This window comes from Amblyomma americanum, chromosome 10 (genome assembly GCF_052857255.1).
Source record: "Amblyomma americanum isolate KBUSLIRL-KWMA chromosome 10, ASM5285725v1, whole genome shotgun sequence".
Lineage (NCBI taxonomy): Eukaryota > Metazoa > Arthropoda > Arachnida > Ixodida > Ixodidae > Amblyomma > Amblyomma americanum.
Genome location: NC_135506.1, coordinates 122,422,058 through 122,440,990, shown reverse-complemented (window position 1 = coordinate 122,440,990; position 18,933 = coordinate 122,422,058). Strand labels below are relative to the sequence as shown.

The 18,933-nt window shown below is 45.9% G+C and overlaps 1 protein-coding gene across 1 annotated transcript in view; it reads left to right on the top strand.

The window, feature by feature from the left end:
• The window catches only part of LOC144106477 (O-acyltransferase like protein-like), a 134,090-nt gene that overhangs the window by 59,862 nt on the left and 55,295 nt on the right, over positions 1-18,933 (top strand). Inside the window, exons 5-8 of the mRNA XM_077639293.1 lie at positions 5,806-5,888; positions 7,192-7,365; positions 8,335-8,428; positions 17,797-17,886. Coding sequence (XP_077495419.1) covers positions 5,806-5,888; positions 7,192-7,365; positions 8,335-8,428; positions 17,797-17,886 — 441 coding nt within the window. The remainder of the gene's footprint in view (positions 1-5,805; positions 5,889-7,191; positions 7,366-8,334; positions 8,429-17,796; positions 17,887-18,933) is intronic.

Sequence of the window (18,933 nt, the reverse complement as noted above, 5' to 3'; positions counted from 1 at the left end):
CCTTCCGTTCAGTTCACAATTGAATGAGAAGTGAACAACCCTTTGCCACTCCTGGACGTCTTCATATCAAGAAAAGGGGCAGATCTAAAGTTCGGTGTCTATAGGGAGCCAACCCATACCAGCCGCTACCTAAATTTTAATTCCAACCATCCTACTAGCCACAAGGGATCCGTCGTCTCCTCTCTCCTGAGAAGAGCAAAGTCAATCTGCTCCTCCGAAGCGGAGAAAAAAGCAGAAGCCACCCGTCTCGCCGTCCTACAGAAGAATGGCTACACACGTGGCTTTATTCATCGCGTTGGTCTCCGTCAAGCTCGGAGGACAGGGGGACAAGCGAACAATGAAACAACGAAACGCGCGTGCGTTGTGCTTCCATGTGTGAGGGGAACCAGCGAGGCACTCGCACGCATTCTCAGAAAACATCGAAAACATGGCTCACAAACCTGTTTCCACAATAAGCCGCTTCTTACTACGAACGAAAGACCGCGTCCCCAGAGAAAAGCAACCGGGTGTCATCTACAAAATCCCATCCTCAAAGCGCCCGGCTTCATACATCAACAAAACAACCCCCCCCCCCCGCCCCCCAAAGAATAAGTCAGCACAAAAATGACATCCGGCTAATTAATTAAGAATCCAACCCCTCGCCGAACACTGCGAGCGCGTCGACGACCGGATAGCCTTCGAGGAGGTGAGCGTCTTGGCCGTGGAACCAAACCTGTTCAAGAGGCAACATGTGGAGTCATGGCACATCCGGCTCACAAAGGCGGTGATGAATAGGACTCCAGGAACGCTTCCTTGTATGTTAGTGGACTGCGCCACGTGCTAACAAAGGGAGAGCGAAGGTAGCAACCCGCTGCTGCTGCTGGCACACTTGAGTCACCCCTGAAGAAGGGACCGAGTTGGTCCCGAAACGTTGGGTAAAGTTAAAAATATCTTGGCGTCAGTTTTCTCTCCACTATCTTAATTTTCCTCAAAAACCTGCGTGTGAGCTGTGCAGCTGGCATTTTTTTTTTCCACCGCCCTCTTGAGCTTCCTTTCGGCCCATTTGGCGGCTGTTCGTGTGCCAGTCATTTTATGTTCTTTCAAGAATGGAAGCCAAGTATTTTCGACGACCACGGATTTTTTTATGCAACAAAAAAGTCTATCTCAAATGTGCCTGATTTTGTAATGGTTTTACAAACTCAATAAGAAAGATGCCTTTAGATCAACATTCCCACCAGTGGGTGCACCAAATATCTCTATGATTGCTATGCTGGAAACACAAGTGTGCGTGGTATGGACTCCGTGCCGCCAAAAACTCTAAACGGGAAAGGAAGCGATAGCAGCTGGTATAGAGTAAATAATTTGTGAGCGACGGCCTTCAGCAATCCTACTTCCGCAGCACTGAGCTTTGCCTGACGCGAACTAGTCCGAGGAAGAAAGGCAGAAGGAAAAGCGAAAGTAGGTGCCCCGCTTATTTGCCAGAACGTTGTGATGTCAGATATGACATCAAGTCAACGCGTAACGCTTCCTGTGATTCCTTTGCCCGTCAAGCCAGACGATTTTCTTATATGTTTAGATGGATGAGAGAGTACGTTACGACGAATAACTGACGAAAGCGCGTAAGTAGCAGCTACACCGTGCCACTACAGAGAAATATAAAGCACTCCGACCGGCATCAGCATTCCTTCCCAATGCAGCGGTCGCTTAAAGGAGCTTTACTGCAAGAGAATTTTTAAAGCACATTAATGGTGACCTTGGTGCATGCCTGCAGAATTATCGATTTGCATGCACGTTTATAAGCAAGGCGAGTTTTTACGATTACAGATTCTTGTCTTTAAAAACCGTGGCTCATACATCTCTCCGGTCTGTGCCAATGGACTGTATAGGCGCGGACATAAGTAAACGTAGCGCTCCATTTCGTTCTAATTGCAATCTCTTCATTCCTACAGGACGGGACGAAACATTATTTGATCACGAGAAAGGGAACTATTGCCTACTACTAGCCTGCACATATCACAGTTGCCAGTCTCATTTAGGAAGCGAGTGAAAAATGTTAGAAGGCCATGGCGTGCTCAGTTTACTTTTGGCCGCACCTGTACAGCAAGGCGAACATTACGAACGTGATAAAGTGCTGGTAAAATAATAGTAATGAACTGAAATTAACTAATCAACTTGTATTTTTGGTTTTAAGGCGCATGTTTATTTCACAAAATTGAATGGCTGTCAAGATCGAAGACCAGACCTTTTTTTATACTCTCAGTCGGCATTGTGGTTCGGAGTAGTGAAGGTGAAAAATGTGCTTTCGAAAGCTCGTTAGAGTATCGGGCCTGCACTATCTGCCTTATCGCTACAGCGCACTGACTGCCTTATCATGTCGCGCCTGTAAGCTGTCCGCTTGGCTTTGCTAGTGCCCCGCCCCCATCACCTATATAAAGGCGTACCAATAAACCCTATAGGTGTTGTTCTTGTTCCTGCCGCCGTGTAGTTGCCTCCGTTCTTAGTTCGACACACATCACGCTACGGTTAGTTTGGTTTTTCTGCGTTCCTCCTTATTATAATCGCATTGCTCACATCTGTAATGCACCAAATAAGGACACTATCCATGCATTTTACGGTGTAAAAGCAGCGAGCGCGATTTCGCGATAATAGCACGCGCTGCCACGGCATTTTATAAAAGTGATACGCAGAAAAGCCAACTCAGGTTCCAGATATTGCTTGGTCCATTCCTCCAATCGACGGCCGGCAATGGCGCATCTGTACGATGTTTATTAAAATCCACAGCCGTGCTGCAACACTACGCGCAGGTCAACAAGAAAATGATACAGAGAACATTTAACCTAAAAGAATAACCACGGTTTTAGCAACAGGCTGTACGCAACACAACGCCGTCATGTTATGGAGGTACAGTCGCGAGTAAAAATAAGATTAGCACAATGACGTCAACAGAGCAGCGAAAATCGCACCGCGCAGCTGGCGCGGCGCCAAGCTTTGTGAAGACACCTGACACTTTTGTTGTGGGAGTGTTCCTGACTGCAGCGCTGAGCGTGTCTCTCGGCCGCTATGGTGGCACGTCACTAGTGCTACCTTTTTTTACTCTCGACTGTACTCTTGCAACTACAAAATTAAACAGCCCAGCGCCCTTTCATTGCGATTTTCTCCTCCTAGTGTACTTCTCTTTCATGTTAAGGATTAACTCGTTTCAATATTACTTTAATTAGTGTACAGAACTATCTATTTCAGTTCCGCTGTAACCTCGGAACACATTTCGGCGTACTTTCACTCCCACAAAGGGACCGTAAGGCAAGTCCTAGAAAGGAACCTCTTTATACAGCCGCTTTATACATGGCGGTGTCATGGATACCACAATGGAATGTCTGTGTCGGAAATTTAGGAAGCAATGAGTTTTTAACGCATTTTGCCTTCCGGTGAACATTTTGGGTCGTGAAGTACATTATAAAGAGGGCTGCGCACGACGAAACCGTGCGTTGGAAGATTCAAACAAAAAAAAAGAATTAATCGCGTAATCCAAGGTAAACACCTCTTTACCAATGCGAAGAGAAGTAAATGTATGGCGAAAAACAGAAACCACTTTACTTCCGTTTTCTATGCTGCAGTTAAAAGAAAGAAGGTGAAGGCACCAACGCTACCTCCTGATAGTAGTAAAACTACGCAAATAATCAGCATAGATATTAATTGAAAGCAACAAAGCAGATATATCCGCACAAACACGCTAGTATGTGCAAAAATTGGCTGGAGGTTTATCATTGAAAAGCACGAAATATCGTGCGAAAGCGCAGTGTTTTGCGCGTGGACACCATCACCGAGTATCTGAAAGCGCGAATGAGATCTTTGCTGATTGAGGGTGCCAGTTATACGCGTCTTCAACTTTTTCGCCGTCATTTCCAATGTACTCAAAGTACGCTAGCGACCTATGCTCTAGTGCCGAGTATCTGGCACAACGTTGTCCCCGCCAACGCATGAAAAGCGTACCTGTCTGTTACCACCGCCACATGGCTCAAAGCGCGAATATTATTTTGATAGTAGTATTTGGTGATGAAGACGATGTGCAACGCACAGCGCAGCAGTGTGTGGGAGTTTATCGCGAGCAACGAGTTTAACATAGCCTAGTGTCCTAGCGCAGCGGCCAGCGAAGCTGATTTGTTCGCACCGCTGTGGGTTCAAATATTAGACGCGGATATATATTTTCAATTATTTCACTTGGCACGAACCCAGAAACTCCGCAAGCATGCAAACATCGCAAGATCTTGCTCAAGGTTTAGTTATCGGAAAAGTGTTTTCGCATTGATAAAGTGTTCAGAGAGACGAGGGCAAATTTTGTAATAGATAAAATGATTTTAAGGCGAAAGCCTTTAATGGCTCATGCTCGCATCCATCCGTCCGTCCGCCCGTTACACTCTTCAACTCGATTAGAAAAAAACCTTTGCGCATGATTCGATTCGAAATACCATCCTTCTGTTCCGCAGCCGAGCGTGCTAACGACTACGCCACTTCCTGCCAACGCATATGTAGTTCTCCTTGTCTAGGACGCCGGACAGTGCAGAAAGGCGTCGAATCAGACGGATGCCTCCCAAATGCCCTCCAGTGTCTCCAGAATAGAATATTCACAAACAATTGTGTGCTTAATTAACATCTTAACCACACATCAATGGCACAAGCAGCAACATCTCGCTAAAGGCTTTACACTCTAGGTCAACAAAGTGCCCCCCTCAATATTTTTTGATTGGTTTCCTGTGGGATGATTTCACCGAGGATGATTTCAGCAAAATCACGAGAAGGGTCCAGAAGGATGTTACGATACGTTAAGAAATACAAACTCGTCTGATGCGTCTGACATCCTCGTGGCCTTGTTTCAAATCTCTATTAAATCAGCCAAAGCCATTGAGTGTAAAGATGCAGTAAAGAATGTTTATGCACGAACTAGGTTAAATTGCAGCTCCATGTCATGCTTGAGAAGCAACAATTTTTGCTGAGACCGCGCCATTCTCATGTCATTTTTTTACACGGCACCTCAAAGTAGAGGCAAAATCAAGTGGCCTCTTCCGATTGTCTTAAAAATCGCGCCGAATTAGAAGACTTGCATTACCGCTGTAAACTATCACGGCTAGCACTTCTCCATAAACTCTATCACCACCCATCGCTTCACCACGATTTTTTCCAATCACCATCAGCCTTCTTCCCGCGGCTCGACCATTCGCACAAAGTTAAATGCAGCGCGTGTCGTTCATCTGCATTTGCGAAGTCATTCATACCACTCACAATCATAGAGTGGAACAATTTACCTGCGCACATAGCCATTGAATCGAACGCCTCCACATTTCTTGCTCTCATCAGCAGCGACGTTGGCACTTGAAATGTTTGAAATGTTCGAAATTTTTTAAAGTTTTTTTTTCAGTTGCTGTACTTTTGCGATTACTTCTGTTTTCTCAGTGAATTATACGTACACTATAGTATTTTTCATTTCAATCATGCTTAATCGTTTTCTTTAATCCTGTAATTTGTATAATTGTTTTTATCGCCTGCTTCGTTATCTGCTGTCTGGTGCTTAATTATTTTTACATGTTATACCTAGCCTGTTTATTGCTTCTTTGCTTGTTAATGATGTTCCTTGTACTTGTTTTTTACACTGACACCCCCCCCCCCCTTTTTAATACCCTTGAAGGAAGGCCTTTAGGGGTATGTTGAATAAACAAAAAAATATTGTGGTCACTGTCTCCGAAGGCCGCGGCACCGGCCGTGAAACAAGTGAGCCGCTCTCGCTCAGTGCATCATAGAATATGTGTGTTCATCGTTTACGTTGTCCCACAGGGCAATCCTGGCCACTGTTCTCTTTCTCATGGTGGCCGCAACCATCGTGGATGCCTACGCGTCTGAAGAAGTAAAGCGCACCGGTGAGTAGCTGTCAACAAAGGGCGCTGGCATAAAGAAGTGTCGGACATATTCGGAATTCATGGCGAGGATATATAGAGCGGTTCCGCCGTTTTACATACTCTTCTAAAACACATCCAAGCAACAAACTGTGAAAAATGCAGGAAAGGGCATCATCTAATTTGTGCCCTATGATCAGAAAAGCAATCACTTTTTGTTGTAAACACTACCAAAAATGGCTCAAAATCTTCCTCTAAAATTTATATTCCCCAGCATAGGCGGGTAATGAAACCTGAAAGAACATTTGTGTAATTTACTCCTCTTTACAGCCCCTTAATTCAGTTCTCAATTTGGACTCCATGTTGTCCCAGAACTGCTTTGCACTTTAAAAAACCTTGTAACTAACGCTCAACCTCAAAATAAAATGCATTTCATGTGTTATTTTTTGGTTTGTAAACTATAATATTATGTGTGATATGCAAACTCTTGATACAACCGTTTGTTTATAAAGCTACGATGTTTTGAAAGTTGAAACCAACTTCTATGACATTACTTCAGGGAATTGTCGATTCATGAACCACTGGCGTCACTCAAAATTTTTCGTTTATCATATACAAAAACTTGCCTTCCAGATCCGAACACCAATCATTTTTTTAGAATTTAGGGCAGCGGATTTGTATTGAATACGTGAGCATTGTACCCAAAAAAATTAAAAGTGAAAATGTGCAGCTCGTCTAAACAGAAGCCTTTTAAATAGGAGCCCATGGCTTTGTCAAGCTTTCAGTTGTGAAAGCTCCCGCGTCATGCATTGATGTAGTACAAATAAAGGCATTATTGTTATTTTTGGGCACGCTTATGAGGTTGTAAGCGTCAAACAATTTTTTCTTTCCAGTCAAGTAACAGGTAAAACCACCATCTCCTAAAAGCATCAATACCATGCTAAGTATTGAAATGATATTTTGTGAGACTCCGACAAAATGTGACGCCTGCACCGAGCTGCATCAGTGCTAATGTTGTCGCGCGATGAAAACCAGAGTTAAAAAAATCGCCCATTAAGCTAAGTAAAATAAACCTATTTTCAATGGCAGGTGTTCTAGGAAGCCCTGCGCAATGGGCTCTAGTTGCATGGAACGTCTAGGTCGTGCTGCTGTTACAATGATTCTTTTCGTATAGTTCGCTAAAACTTGCTTGTTTCCCGAAGTTTATATTATTTTTGCTGTTGGCACATTGCGAGGTACAAAGTGCTCTTAGGCACTTGGTCGTACCTGATACTGTGAATGTGGCAACATGAGCCACTGCGGTGCGTTCCCTGCTTGTTCTGAAAAGCGATCGCCAGCGTGCTGCGGAGCTTCTCGGTGCCTGCCAACCTGAGGCTGCTTTCGTCTACGCCCGAGAAGACATCGGAGTCGTACCAGCTCCGGTTCATGCATGGCGTGCGGGCTGTCAGCATCGCCTACATCGTCTATGGGCACTCAATGATAGAGCTGTCCTTCGCCACGAGTAAGCCACGTATAAAACACCTCTTGTTTATCGCAGTCATGTGGAAGTTAGAATGAAGGTCAACTTGCCCTGTCTCTTCCACCCTTCGTGGAAACATTTTGTTGAAAATAAATAAGCCTAGTAATGATTTTTGTAAAGGTGCTCTGGAATGACGAAATGCCAAAAGCTCTTAAGAGGGAGGACTCCGATTAGCTGCCAGACGTAAAAAAAAAGAAGGAATGGTGAACTTCGCACCTTGTTCTCTGAAGAACGAGGTGGGAATGTTTTAATGTATTAACAGTGGCCGCCATGTAAAGCGGCCATCCAGAGATGCTTCTTTGGTCGTCTCCGTCTTTGTTTTGGGTGGTGGGGGTAGTAACTAATGGCGCATTTATAATAACAAAAAATGAACTATAGACGGCAGAATGCATCTAATTCAACCTGCATAAAAACTGGCCCCTTAATAACGTGTGTTAACTTTGGACTTGTGTTTATGAGTATTAGTGTGACGAACGATAAGCAGTCAGTGTGAACATTTTGTACCTTCAATATATCGATGCGTAAAATCTGTTTCGCGTTCGTGCTACCACACCTGGGTGTTAGAGAAATCTGCCCTATTTTAGCGCTAGAATCTGAACGGACAGCAGTGTGAGTTATTGCCGCTGTGAAACTTTTGCCTGAGCAAGGAGTTTCGAGTGAGCTTTCTCTAAAAAACAAAGTATATTTTCACATGCGCACCATCGCGCAATACTTATATCCAAATGCCACACACCTTTTTTCTGCCCTTCGAATGAAGAAAAAAATGAAATTTGGTTGTTTTGTGAAATCCTTCAAAGGCAGCTAGTTCAGCTGTTTTGCAGGTGGTCTTCAGCGCACATTCGAGACCTCTGTTACATATTCTTCCGCTACGTAACCCGTCATCGAGAAATGCTATGGCCACGCACTCTTCCGCTCTTTTGCGCAATTTCATATGTGCCCTTTTTTTTCCAGCTGGGTCGACGAACAATTTATCCTACATGGATCGGTACGACTCTACCCTCTCAATGGCTGCCTTTATGGCCGTGGACACGTTCTTCTTCCTGAGGCACGTAACGTACTGGAGATGGGTGCGTCCCTACAGTGTAGACAAGAATGCCTTTCGATCAAGAGTTTTCTTTCTTCGTGTACTTATAGGAAGAAGATAAGCCGTGCTTTATTCGCGTGAGTAAGCAGAAGTTTAGTTTATTTCTATCTACTGCAGATTTGGTCTTTAATGTGCTAATCGAACGTTGTTATTTTTTTTAGTCTCACAAACTTGAAGTACCGATAGCAAGAAACGAGAGGCGACGAGCCGAAGTGCCGTTGTGCTGAAAAACTGTATGCTTGTTTAGCGAAATGCAGTTTAAAGCACAATGTATTTGATCAAAGGTGGACAATAATTGTATATGTAAGCTTTTCAATTATAAATATGGCTTTCGCGGCATAGTAATACCATTGGTGTGCTACCATATCTAAACAGACAGTCGAATGAGCATCGCTGCTGTGGAAAAGAGCTGGACCAAGGAATGCGTCCTCATCGTGGTCCGGTGGTGGTGCATCTGGAGGGGCGCGTTACAGGCAGTCGGCGTCAAAGTGCTTGCGTCCGCACTTGTAAACAGTGGTGACGTCAAACTCCTGGAGGCGCGCACTCCATCGAACGAGGCGGCCGGGGGGTATCCTTCAAACTGGCAAGCCAGCACAGTGTGTTGTGGTCGCTGAGCACCTTGAGTGATAATGCGTACAACTAGGGGCGGAGTTTTGAAGTACCCCAGACGATGGCAAGACAATCTTTCTCATTTGTCGACTACTTAGCCTCGGCCTTTGCAAGGAAACGGCTAGCGTATTTGATTACTTTCTCCAGTCCGTCGTCTTTCCAAACGAGGACGGCGCCTAGGCCCACGCTGCTCGTGTCGGCACGAAATTCAGTATATATGCGTTTTCATCAAAGTGCGCGAGCATCAGTGGGGACCATAAACAGCGCTGAAGTTCCTTAAAAGCCTCTGCTTCCGGGGCTGCCCATTTAAATGGCACGACTGCTTTTGCAGGTACTTCAGAAGCTCGGTGATGCGCGAAAATTTCTTGACAAGCCGTCAGTAATACGCGCACAGTGCGATCAATCTGCGCACAGCTTACTTATTGGTCGTCGGTGGGAACAGTTCGATAGCAGCTGTTTTCTGCGCGTCTGGGCGTACTCCCTCCTTCCTAACGATGTGGCCTAGAAACCTCACCTCTTCGTTGGGAAACTTTCATTTTCTGCTCTCAAGGCTAGGCCGGACGACTTGATTGCCTCTAGCACTGTTCGAAGCCTTTTTAGGAGCTCTTCAAAGTTTGGGGCGAAGACAACGACGACATCTATACATTCTAAACAAATTTCCACTTCAGGCCTGCCAGCACCGTATCAATTACTCGCTAGACGTCCCTTCTGCGGAAAAGACCAAATGGCATCACCTTGAATTTGAAGAGGACATTCGGAGTGCTGAATGCGATTTCTCGCGATCTCTTTCCTCCAGCTCAAGTTGCCAGTAGCCGCTCTTAAGGTCCATAGATGAGAAATACTTTACGTTGCAGAGCTGGTCCTATGTGTCGTCGACGCGGGGGAGGGGGCTGACGTCCTTCTTCGATATGTTGTTCAACCAGCGGTAATCGACTCAGAATCGAAGTGTACCATCTTCCTTCCCGACAAGGTCAACCGGTGCTTCGCAGGGGCTCTTCGTTGGCTGGATGCTATCGTCGCGAAGCATTTGTTTCACTTCCTCCAAGATGGCTTGTCAATCTCGCGCAGGCACACAGTAGAGGCTTTGGCGGAGAGGTCCGGCGTGCTGGTCGGTTACAATGCGATGCTTAGCAATCGGCGTTTGTCGGACTTCCGGGGATGACGAGAAGCGCTCGCTGTAGCTTCGAAGCAGATTCAGGATCTGGTCTTCTCTGCACCGCGACAGGGCTGGGTTTTCCTCGTTATGTGCTTGTGATCTTCCTTAGGTTAATGTTCTGGGACTGAATCGGAGAGAGCAAAGGCATCGCGAACACAGGATAGTTCATCGAAGAAAGCAGTCTTGGTTTCTTTGTTAACGAACCGGTATTTTTCGCTGAAGTTATGGAGGAAAAACGCTAAGGCGCCCGTGTGCTGTGCGATGTCAGTGCACGTTAAAGATCCCCTCTTCTTCCTTTCTTTTTTCACTCCCTCCTTTATCCCTTCCCTTACGGCGCGGTTCAGGTGTCCAACGATATATGAGACAGATACTGCGCCATTTCCTTTCCCCAAAAACCAATTATTATTATTATTATTATTATTCGTCAGCAGGACTTCCGCTTGTAAATTACGAAAATGTGCAATGCCTCTTGCGATGCCTTTTCCTCGCTTTCTAAGAATCAATATTCCCCTTGATGAGAGTTTGTAATGTTCTGGAGATCGGTGACACCTACGATTACCATGACGCTTGATCGTGGTGGGACGTCCAGGACACTCAGGGCAACATGGTCCTCCACGGCTGTCACCGAAGGGGTTGCGTCGTCCGTAGAGAGTGTGATGAGCTTGAATAGAAGGTCGATTATTGCCGGATGCGCATATGACGTCGCGGGAACATTGCTGTAACATTACGAAGCCAGCCGTATAAGCGTGTTCCTTGCAGTCACTCGCGCTGTGCATCGTCCCGATGGCGTAAGGAGGTGGCCCCCTTCGGTGAGAATTTGTTCCATTCATCACCGAATAATCGGCTTCTGTAACGACTAGAGCAAGCTTTCTGGCTGCCGATAACCACTTCTTAGTCGGACATACTGGCTCTTGCGTTGCACGTCTTCCTCGGCGTCACGGCTCCGTAATATATGTGAATCGTGGCTAGGGCGTGTCGTGGGAGTTTTTGTGGGTGGCAGCGTCGTTTTGAAGGCGTTTCGCTTTGTGGTCGAGGTTGTCATTGTATGCGCCGTCGGCGTGTCGGGTGCGGCGCCTTCATGCGGCATTGTCGTCGGAGGATCTTCGGGGTTTCGCTCGTGAGCAACCTCACCTCCAGAGGTTACTGTCTTTAGTTTCCCCTACGAGGGCTGGGAGAGCTTCCTCGTGCCGCGGTTCCGTAGCTGCGACGTGGCGACGCAAAAAGGCCAGGCTGACGGCGATGTTGGGCGCGAAAGGCGGTTCGGCGCATATTCCTCTCGACGTAGGTACCCGTCGATTCCTTGAGGACTTCGACCGAAACGTGGTTGTGGGTACCCATTGCTAAAGCCACGCAGATCAATGCGTCGGTACGGGCAGTTAAGAAGAATATGGCCGTACTCACCGCCATGGAAGCAGAGCGACCGGTTGTCGGAAGTCCTCCAGGCGTCCCATTCCGAGGGGCTTTGGCGTCGTTCGTAGGCTGGACGGCGGGAGCAGTGGGTGGCGTTCGGGAACAGCTGATTCACGTCGAGGAGCTGGACTTAGGGTGCGTCATTGGGGCACAGGAATGCTTATTGCGGCGGCGTAGGTTGAGGCGGGAGCATCAGCTTCAGGCGTCAAGCGCATGCTGCACTTCTTCGCGGACGATTTCCTCAAAGGTCGCTAATTGAGGCTGGTTGGAAGATAGTAACAAGCGACGTAGTTCTTCTAGTACAATTTCGCGGAGGACATCCCGCAGGTTGCCTCCGAATGGTGTGCCAACCAAAAGGGTTGCTGAGGTAACTTGGAGCTGTCGAGGGAAATGGCGGGCTCTTGCTTCCAAGGTTTTTATAACAGTGGCCGCTTCACTGGTGAATTCAGCGATAGTCTTCGGTGGACTGTGGGCCAGACCAACGAAAAGTGCCTCCTTAGCCCCACGCATCAGAAGACCCACCTTCTTCTCTTCCGTCATGTCAGGATCGACACGTCGAAAAAGGCGCTTCATATCTACGTATGCGGTCACTGCCTCATTCGGGTGCTGTATGCGTGAGTGCAGAAGCAGCTCAGCTCTTTCTTTCATGACGATGCTTGTAAATGCCTTCAGGAACTCTTGTTTCAATGATCCTCAGGTCGATAGAGAACCTTCTTGGCTTTCAAACCAAATTCTCGCTTGTCCTTCCCGTTCCAGGGCGAAGAAAACATGGCTGACTTTAGTTTGGTAATTCCAACTAATGAATACGGCGACACGGTGAAAATGTTCCAGCCATTCTTCGGGATCCTCGCTCGGTGAACCACTTGGGCAGCAGTCGGGACTGGTGCAAAATAATGTGGGCTGGTTTCATAGCTACGGTTGCCATCAGCGTTGAGGAGTCCTTCCTAGCTCGCGCCCGGTCCGCATTCAGGTGAACCCCTCTGGAGACGAAGGCTGCTTTGCGCTTCGTCTTCGGTGGGGTGGCTTCTGTGGCTTTCTCGTAATTTGCTTCTTCGAGACAGCTCGGGCTGCTTTCGTAGCTCCCCTGGGGTGAGGGCGACAGGAACTTGCGTTAGCACATCCACCAAATGTCACGTAGTGGTGACTGCAGCCCTGAGAGCAGGAACAAAACTCTTTATTTGGCTTAACTTTCGCCCACAAAGATTTCAGTAACTTAGCGGCGGCGTAGCAACAGGCGCGCTTGGCGGTCGTCGAAGAGAATGCCTGTCGCTTTCAGCTGCACTGAATTTAAAGCTGACAGCGAATTTTCGAGATATGGCGTGAAAAATTACTACTAGAGTCTGGAACAGCCTAGAATGGGCTCCACCTGGATGCGATAAGTCGAGATAAATCTGGTTATGTCTTGCATCACGAAGTGATAAATGCGTGTGGCGGCATAGAGTGACAAACAGGAAAAGAGAAGTCACTCCCGTAGGCCCCAGCGGCCTACTTAATGCACAGTGCACCTAGCGGAACCGGCACACATAGCGGCTTGAAAGATGGCTGTATATGGGCTTAAATCTCAGAGGCTGTACTTTGGCTTTCGGCTTCGTTCTCGCCTGCATTGCCTCGGTTCGTGCTGGCACACGTGCTATTGCACTCTTCATTTATTCCTGTCGGCGACCACAGCTCGGAGCTACTGCTCTACTGCTTTGAAGTATGTAGAAGAATGTCATGAAGAACAAAACGACAAAGTGACACCAGATGTTGATCAGTTAGGTAGGCTTTATGTATAATTCAAAGTGGCGAATTGATTGCACAAAAACAGTCACAGACAAGAAACTGTCGCACATTTCTGAACAGTCAAGAGCAGCACAAACAAACGTGCGCAAAACATTGAAACCGATACTAGAAAAACCTTGTTGACACGAAGCTTCTCAAAGAAGACATACCCAAGCCATATTTTACATTTCATGAAAACAGGCAATTATATGTGTATACAAGGTATTCCACTAAGATGCGCCAAAATTTTAGTTACAACTTTCCTTCCCAGTACAAATTAATAAAAGGATATGATTTATCTGGACATTCTGCGGCCATCTATTTTGTTCCGCGAGCTTGAATAATTAGTGGATGTTGATTATTTAGCTTTCCTAATATGGCTAGAAAAGTTTGGATGTGAATAATAATCTCTTAGAGCACCGCGAAAATGGTCAGTTCCAGGTGGTTGCGACTAAGAATCAGCGCAGCGCATTTTATTTTTTAAACATCGCGGGCTTTTATTTTTGAGAGCTATGCCTAACAGCGAGACATACATATAGCCAGATATTTGCAAGCGCACCGTACCGCACAAAACAATAGTTAACTGCGGGCTCGAAAAGAAACAATAGTCGCCGCACCTCAGCAGTACACCTGAGCAGAAAAGACGCGCTTACAACACTTACGAGGCAAAACTAAGCATGCGGAGCCCTAACTGTTGTATAGTTAAAAAAACTTGAGTGGGCACTTAAGGTCCGCCGTAACAGAAGGACGCGATATCGTTAATAGGTTCCTTCATTGGCATGGGATGCTTTTCGCGTGTTACTTCTCTGACACCGACGATGTTTGTTTCGTTTTCCGTCACATCTCTTAACCTACCCTTAAAAGTACAACGTGATACCATTAGACATTCCTGCCGCGCAAGCGCTCCTTCTCTGTCGCCTAGGTTCTGGTTGCATGCCCAAATACGACAAACTGCTCATCATTTAGTAATTTCGTTCCGAAAAGTTGGCTCATAACTTAAAAACTACGTTCTTGCACAAAAAGAGAAAGGATAAAACACATAATAAATGTACGAAACGCAACTTCAAACTACTCATTTTCTTCAAAAAATAGTGACATATATACAATCCAGATCGGTGACAGACGGTCAGGAAACCATCAGGTGTGCACATCGAAACAGCTATAATCTGCCGAGGGGAACCGCAACCAGTTCTCACTTGAACAAAATTCAAAACGTTTTTGAAAAGAAATCGCTGGAGGGAGGTGCAGGCTGACTTGCAGTCAGCTCCTCGTGACAAAAGTAGGTTGAAGGTTTACCCAAAACAAAGCAAAGGAAACTGTCAACACAAAATTGGCTGCCTAAGTTGTCAATGAAACATGATAAAAGTCATCGCAGCAAAAGCAGTGTCAAAAATAAACCGAGTGGCAGAGTTGGCAAATGTGGCAGAGTTTACGTTGGTCAAACTGGACAATGTATCAATGATTGACTGCGGTAGAATTTCCGCTCTCTGAGAGTGAAATTGGCGATAATCTCCCCAGACATTTCAGGGAATGCAATGGTTGTTACCCCAAGCTTAATCGCACAATTATCGTAGGAAGGAGAACGTCTAAAATTGAGCAGGAAATTTTAGAAGCAGCACACATGCACAAACTTCGCCTTGGCACCTGTGTAAGTGAGCCTTCTCTGGCTCTCCGAGATAAAGAGACCCGGTTTTTGATCAATAAGTGGTAGTTCTGTCACCCCTTTGCAGTCGCTTTTCTTTGTCATCTGTGATTTTACCAAGGGTTATTCTTGTGTATCTTTTTTATTATTTCATGGCATTCCGCGTACAGACGCAATGTTTTGCTGCTATGTGTTTCTTCATAATAAACGTCAGTTGCTAGTTACCGGTTTTCCTGACCACCTCTTCTTACGTGCAGTCCCGAAGTCGCGATTTTTTTACCTTTTAAAGTATTCAAGGAGCGTGATGAAGTTGGCTGTGCTGAGCCCGGCGGAATTTCCGAAGCCAGCTTCTTCAGTGCTGATAATCTTTTCCCGGAAAGCTTGTAAGATGTTTTTGTGTGGCCCAGAGTAATATAGGACCTCAACGTCTATACAGGACGCTGAGGCGCATGAACTGGCAGAGTTGAGGCTTTCCCAAGCAGCAAAAACAATCGGCCCAATATTGCAGATATATTGGCAAAGGTTTGGTCTTATAGAGACCATAGTGAAAACATCCATTTGCAGTATTGGGCCGATTACCTGTGCTGCGTGGGTTCGAGTTCTGTGATAGCTTGTGCAGAGCTTTTTTATCAGAAAACGCTCCTCGATGGGCAGGCGCTTAAGCTGTATCTGTCTGTATCTGCAGGTACTTGCTGAGAGCAGCCTGTCAAGTACCCCTTTCCGATACTATGGTCCGAAGCAGGCATTCCGGTGTACTGGTTTTACCCGAAAAGAACACTTCCAAGAAGTGCTTCTTTCATTTTCTTGCCTCATTCTTTTGCCTTTATAGGGATAATTCCTGTAGCAGTCGAATCACCCATTTCTGCTTCTCAGGCATGAATCCGCAGTTCGCAGGAGGCAGCCCACATCGTTGCCAACCGCTAATCACCAGGTCAGCTTCAGATGCGCCGGTAGAGCCACTCCTTACTAGTTCTAGTTGTTGTGCTATGCTGGTGGTTGGTTCATAGCTGAACATGGGGCCTTTTTGCAGAGTACTTCCACGCCCTTGGGTAGTAAATACGTCCCCCAGAATGTTGACCAAAGCAGCAGGTTCACGCTGACGTCTTCCTTCACGAGCCAGGTTGGCGGCAATACGGCGCCACTGGAACTCAGTAGACTGGGCTGCCAATTTTTTGCACTCGACGAGACGACGAGCTTAGCCTGAGGATTCGGTGCGTTCCTTAGCGTGCACCTTAAGCCAATCTTCCAGCAGTCGAGCGTTATTCCCGTATTCTGATTCTAGGATTTTGCACATTCGCCTTCGTGTGCAATATCCTAAAATCTGTTTATCACGGACACTGCTGTTGCTACGATATGTTGTTTTTCATGATCCATCGTCACCTTTTACAATTTTTTATAAAGGAGGAGCTTTATAACGTTTATTGGTCACCTTTCGCAGCCAATATTGTGTCGTCAGTTTTCGTTTTGTTTTTGGTAAATATTTCTTTTTGGTAAATCACGAGGGGTTGATTGCAAGTTAGCCTTCACCTGCCTCCAGTGTCCTCTTTTCAAATGCGTTTCGAATTTGCTTCAGGGGATGTCATATATAGATTGGTGATCCCAGGCTGCGGTTCCCCTCGGCGGACGATTACTGCTTCGATGTGCGCACGTGATTGTTTCCTGGCCGTCTGTTATCGGTATGGATGGTATAAATGTAGCCATTTTGCAAGAAAATAAACAGTTGAAGTTGCCATGTTTATATTTCATATGTGTTTCCTTCTTCCTCTTTTTGCCCAAGAACGTATTTTTCATGGTCACCATTGTTTACTTTAATTCATACATCGCGGGTAGTCTTTCTACCACTCCAGGCTCAGTGGCGCTGCGCTTAAGGGATGCGGTTTTAAACACAGCCACCAGTGGGGCTTGTTAGACATATCTTGCTCTTCCCGAGATATCTTTCGCGACCAGATATTAATTTAACTGCCACCTGCCACGGCTGGCAGGTTGCGCTGACCTCACAAAGTCACGTGATCTTGGTGGCAGATGAGCCACCTGCTTTTATGCTCACAACTCTGTGCCGACGACGACGTCGAATTTTCTGCAGAACGGGAGACTTAAAGCTATCGCGTTAAAAGTTCGCTATTGGAATTTAGCTTACGATCTATTTTCCAATGTCCGTCGTCACCGCGACGCGTTAAAAATCAACGTTATATCTAAAAAATCCTGGTTCTAAATGTTGCGCTGGGCTTTGCTGAAACACCCGACATATACGAGCAAGAAACTATATTGGTCTATGCGCAATTTATGAGTGACGTATACGCTCATATATCAGAGGCTTTCTCATACTCGCCACCACAATTTGAAGACCTTGAAAAAGCTTTCACTTAGCACGCACCCTAGACAAATTGAAAAAGCATCACTATTAATAGAAGACCGATTGAGAACATTCAATTTTTAACGTAACAGCATCGAAAACAGTACAAATTCGAGGGCACTTAATGACGACTTGGCGGCACCACTCTTAGAGGTTGCAGCAATACATGTTGCACATGAATGCAAGCAGTCTGCATTTCCACGCTGTAACTGCTACCTCCCGCTACGTAGCAGGCTTGTTCCATTTGTTTCATTTAATTTATCGCAGTAATTAAACATAGGAGTTTTCTATGACAGGACTACTTTGTGAGTGATGTTTGAATATTGTGCGTGATGCTCTAGCAACTAATTTCCTGCTATACTTTGCCACATCGATAACAGTGTAATCTCTCGCTGCAGTGGCTACCTGCTGTCCCGCACACTCTGCGGCCTGAAGAATGCACGGGGTGTGAAGGCGTTCGCTGTCATCGCACTTCGACGTTGGTACAGGTGGGCGTTGCAAGACACTACTGTTGAATATGTGGCCACAAAAAATGAAAGTCTGGAATGAAGTATAGCCAAATTATGGTTTCGATAAAAGTAGTCTTGCTCGTTTCGTATACGAGTAATATTTTCAGGTTGCAGGCTACCCGAAAAGAAAGTACTAAAAAAAGAGGGTGACTCAATGTAAAGAAGTAAACAAAAAAAGAGTTGCTAAAATTGCCGCAGAGCTGTAAAAGGAAGGCACGTTCTGCTCGAAATATAACAACAATCGCTGCCATCTGCCCAGTTCAATAGTGTCATGAAGGAGTATACAATAGCCACTAACACGAAAAATGTGCAATGTTTAGGTAAGCAACAATTTCCGATTCAACAGGTACAGGTAAACAGTATATAACCATGCTGCACGGAAGAAAACCGTGATATGAAGCTCTCATTAGATAGAGAAGAGTCGGCTTTGGTTTACTAAAACAAATCCGACTTGGCACCTGTAATGTTTTTCTCTAAGAAGTTTGCAATGAAAGATGCTGTCAGGATGAAATGCGCCATTTATGCTTCCACTTTAGAAGCATGAAATTCGCTCTGTAGCTTCAGCTACAGCTTTAGCTTCAGCTAGTTTATAAGCCGTGCCTCACGCCATTGCATTTCTTAATGTTCCCAAGATGAACAGACATCTCAACGGTACGTTAGTACAGCAGTGCGATTTTCTGCTGGCAGAAGCAATCCTTTAAAGCATGCGGAGACTGGTACTCTGGTGGGAAAAGTTTGTCTTTAAATGCTTCAGCGATTCAAAAAAGGGGTGAATTCTAATATAAGAATAAATTCGTAGCAGGGGTCTAAAATTAGCATGCTGGAAGCCAAACTTATCTCCAACAATCTCGCAGAGCAAGGGAACAGCCGTTCACAATTGATATTGAGGAGCTGGAAGTGGTAAAGGAATACGTCTGCTTAGGGCAGATTGTGACCAGTGGTCCGGGTCACGAGAGGGAAATAACTAGAAGGGCAAGAATTGGGTGGAGAGCACATGACAGGTTGCCTCAGATAATGCACGGCAGT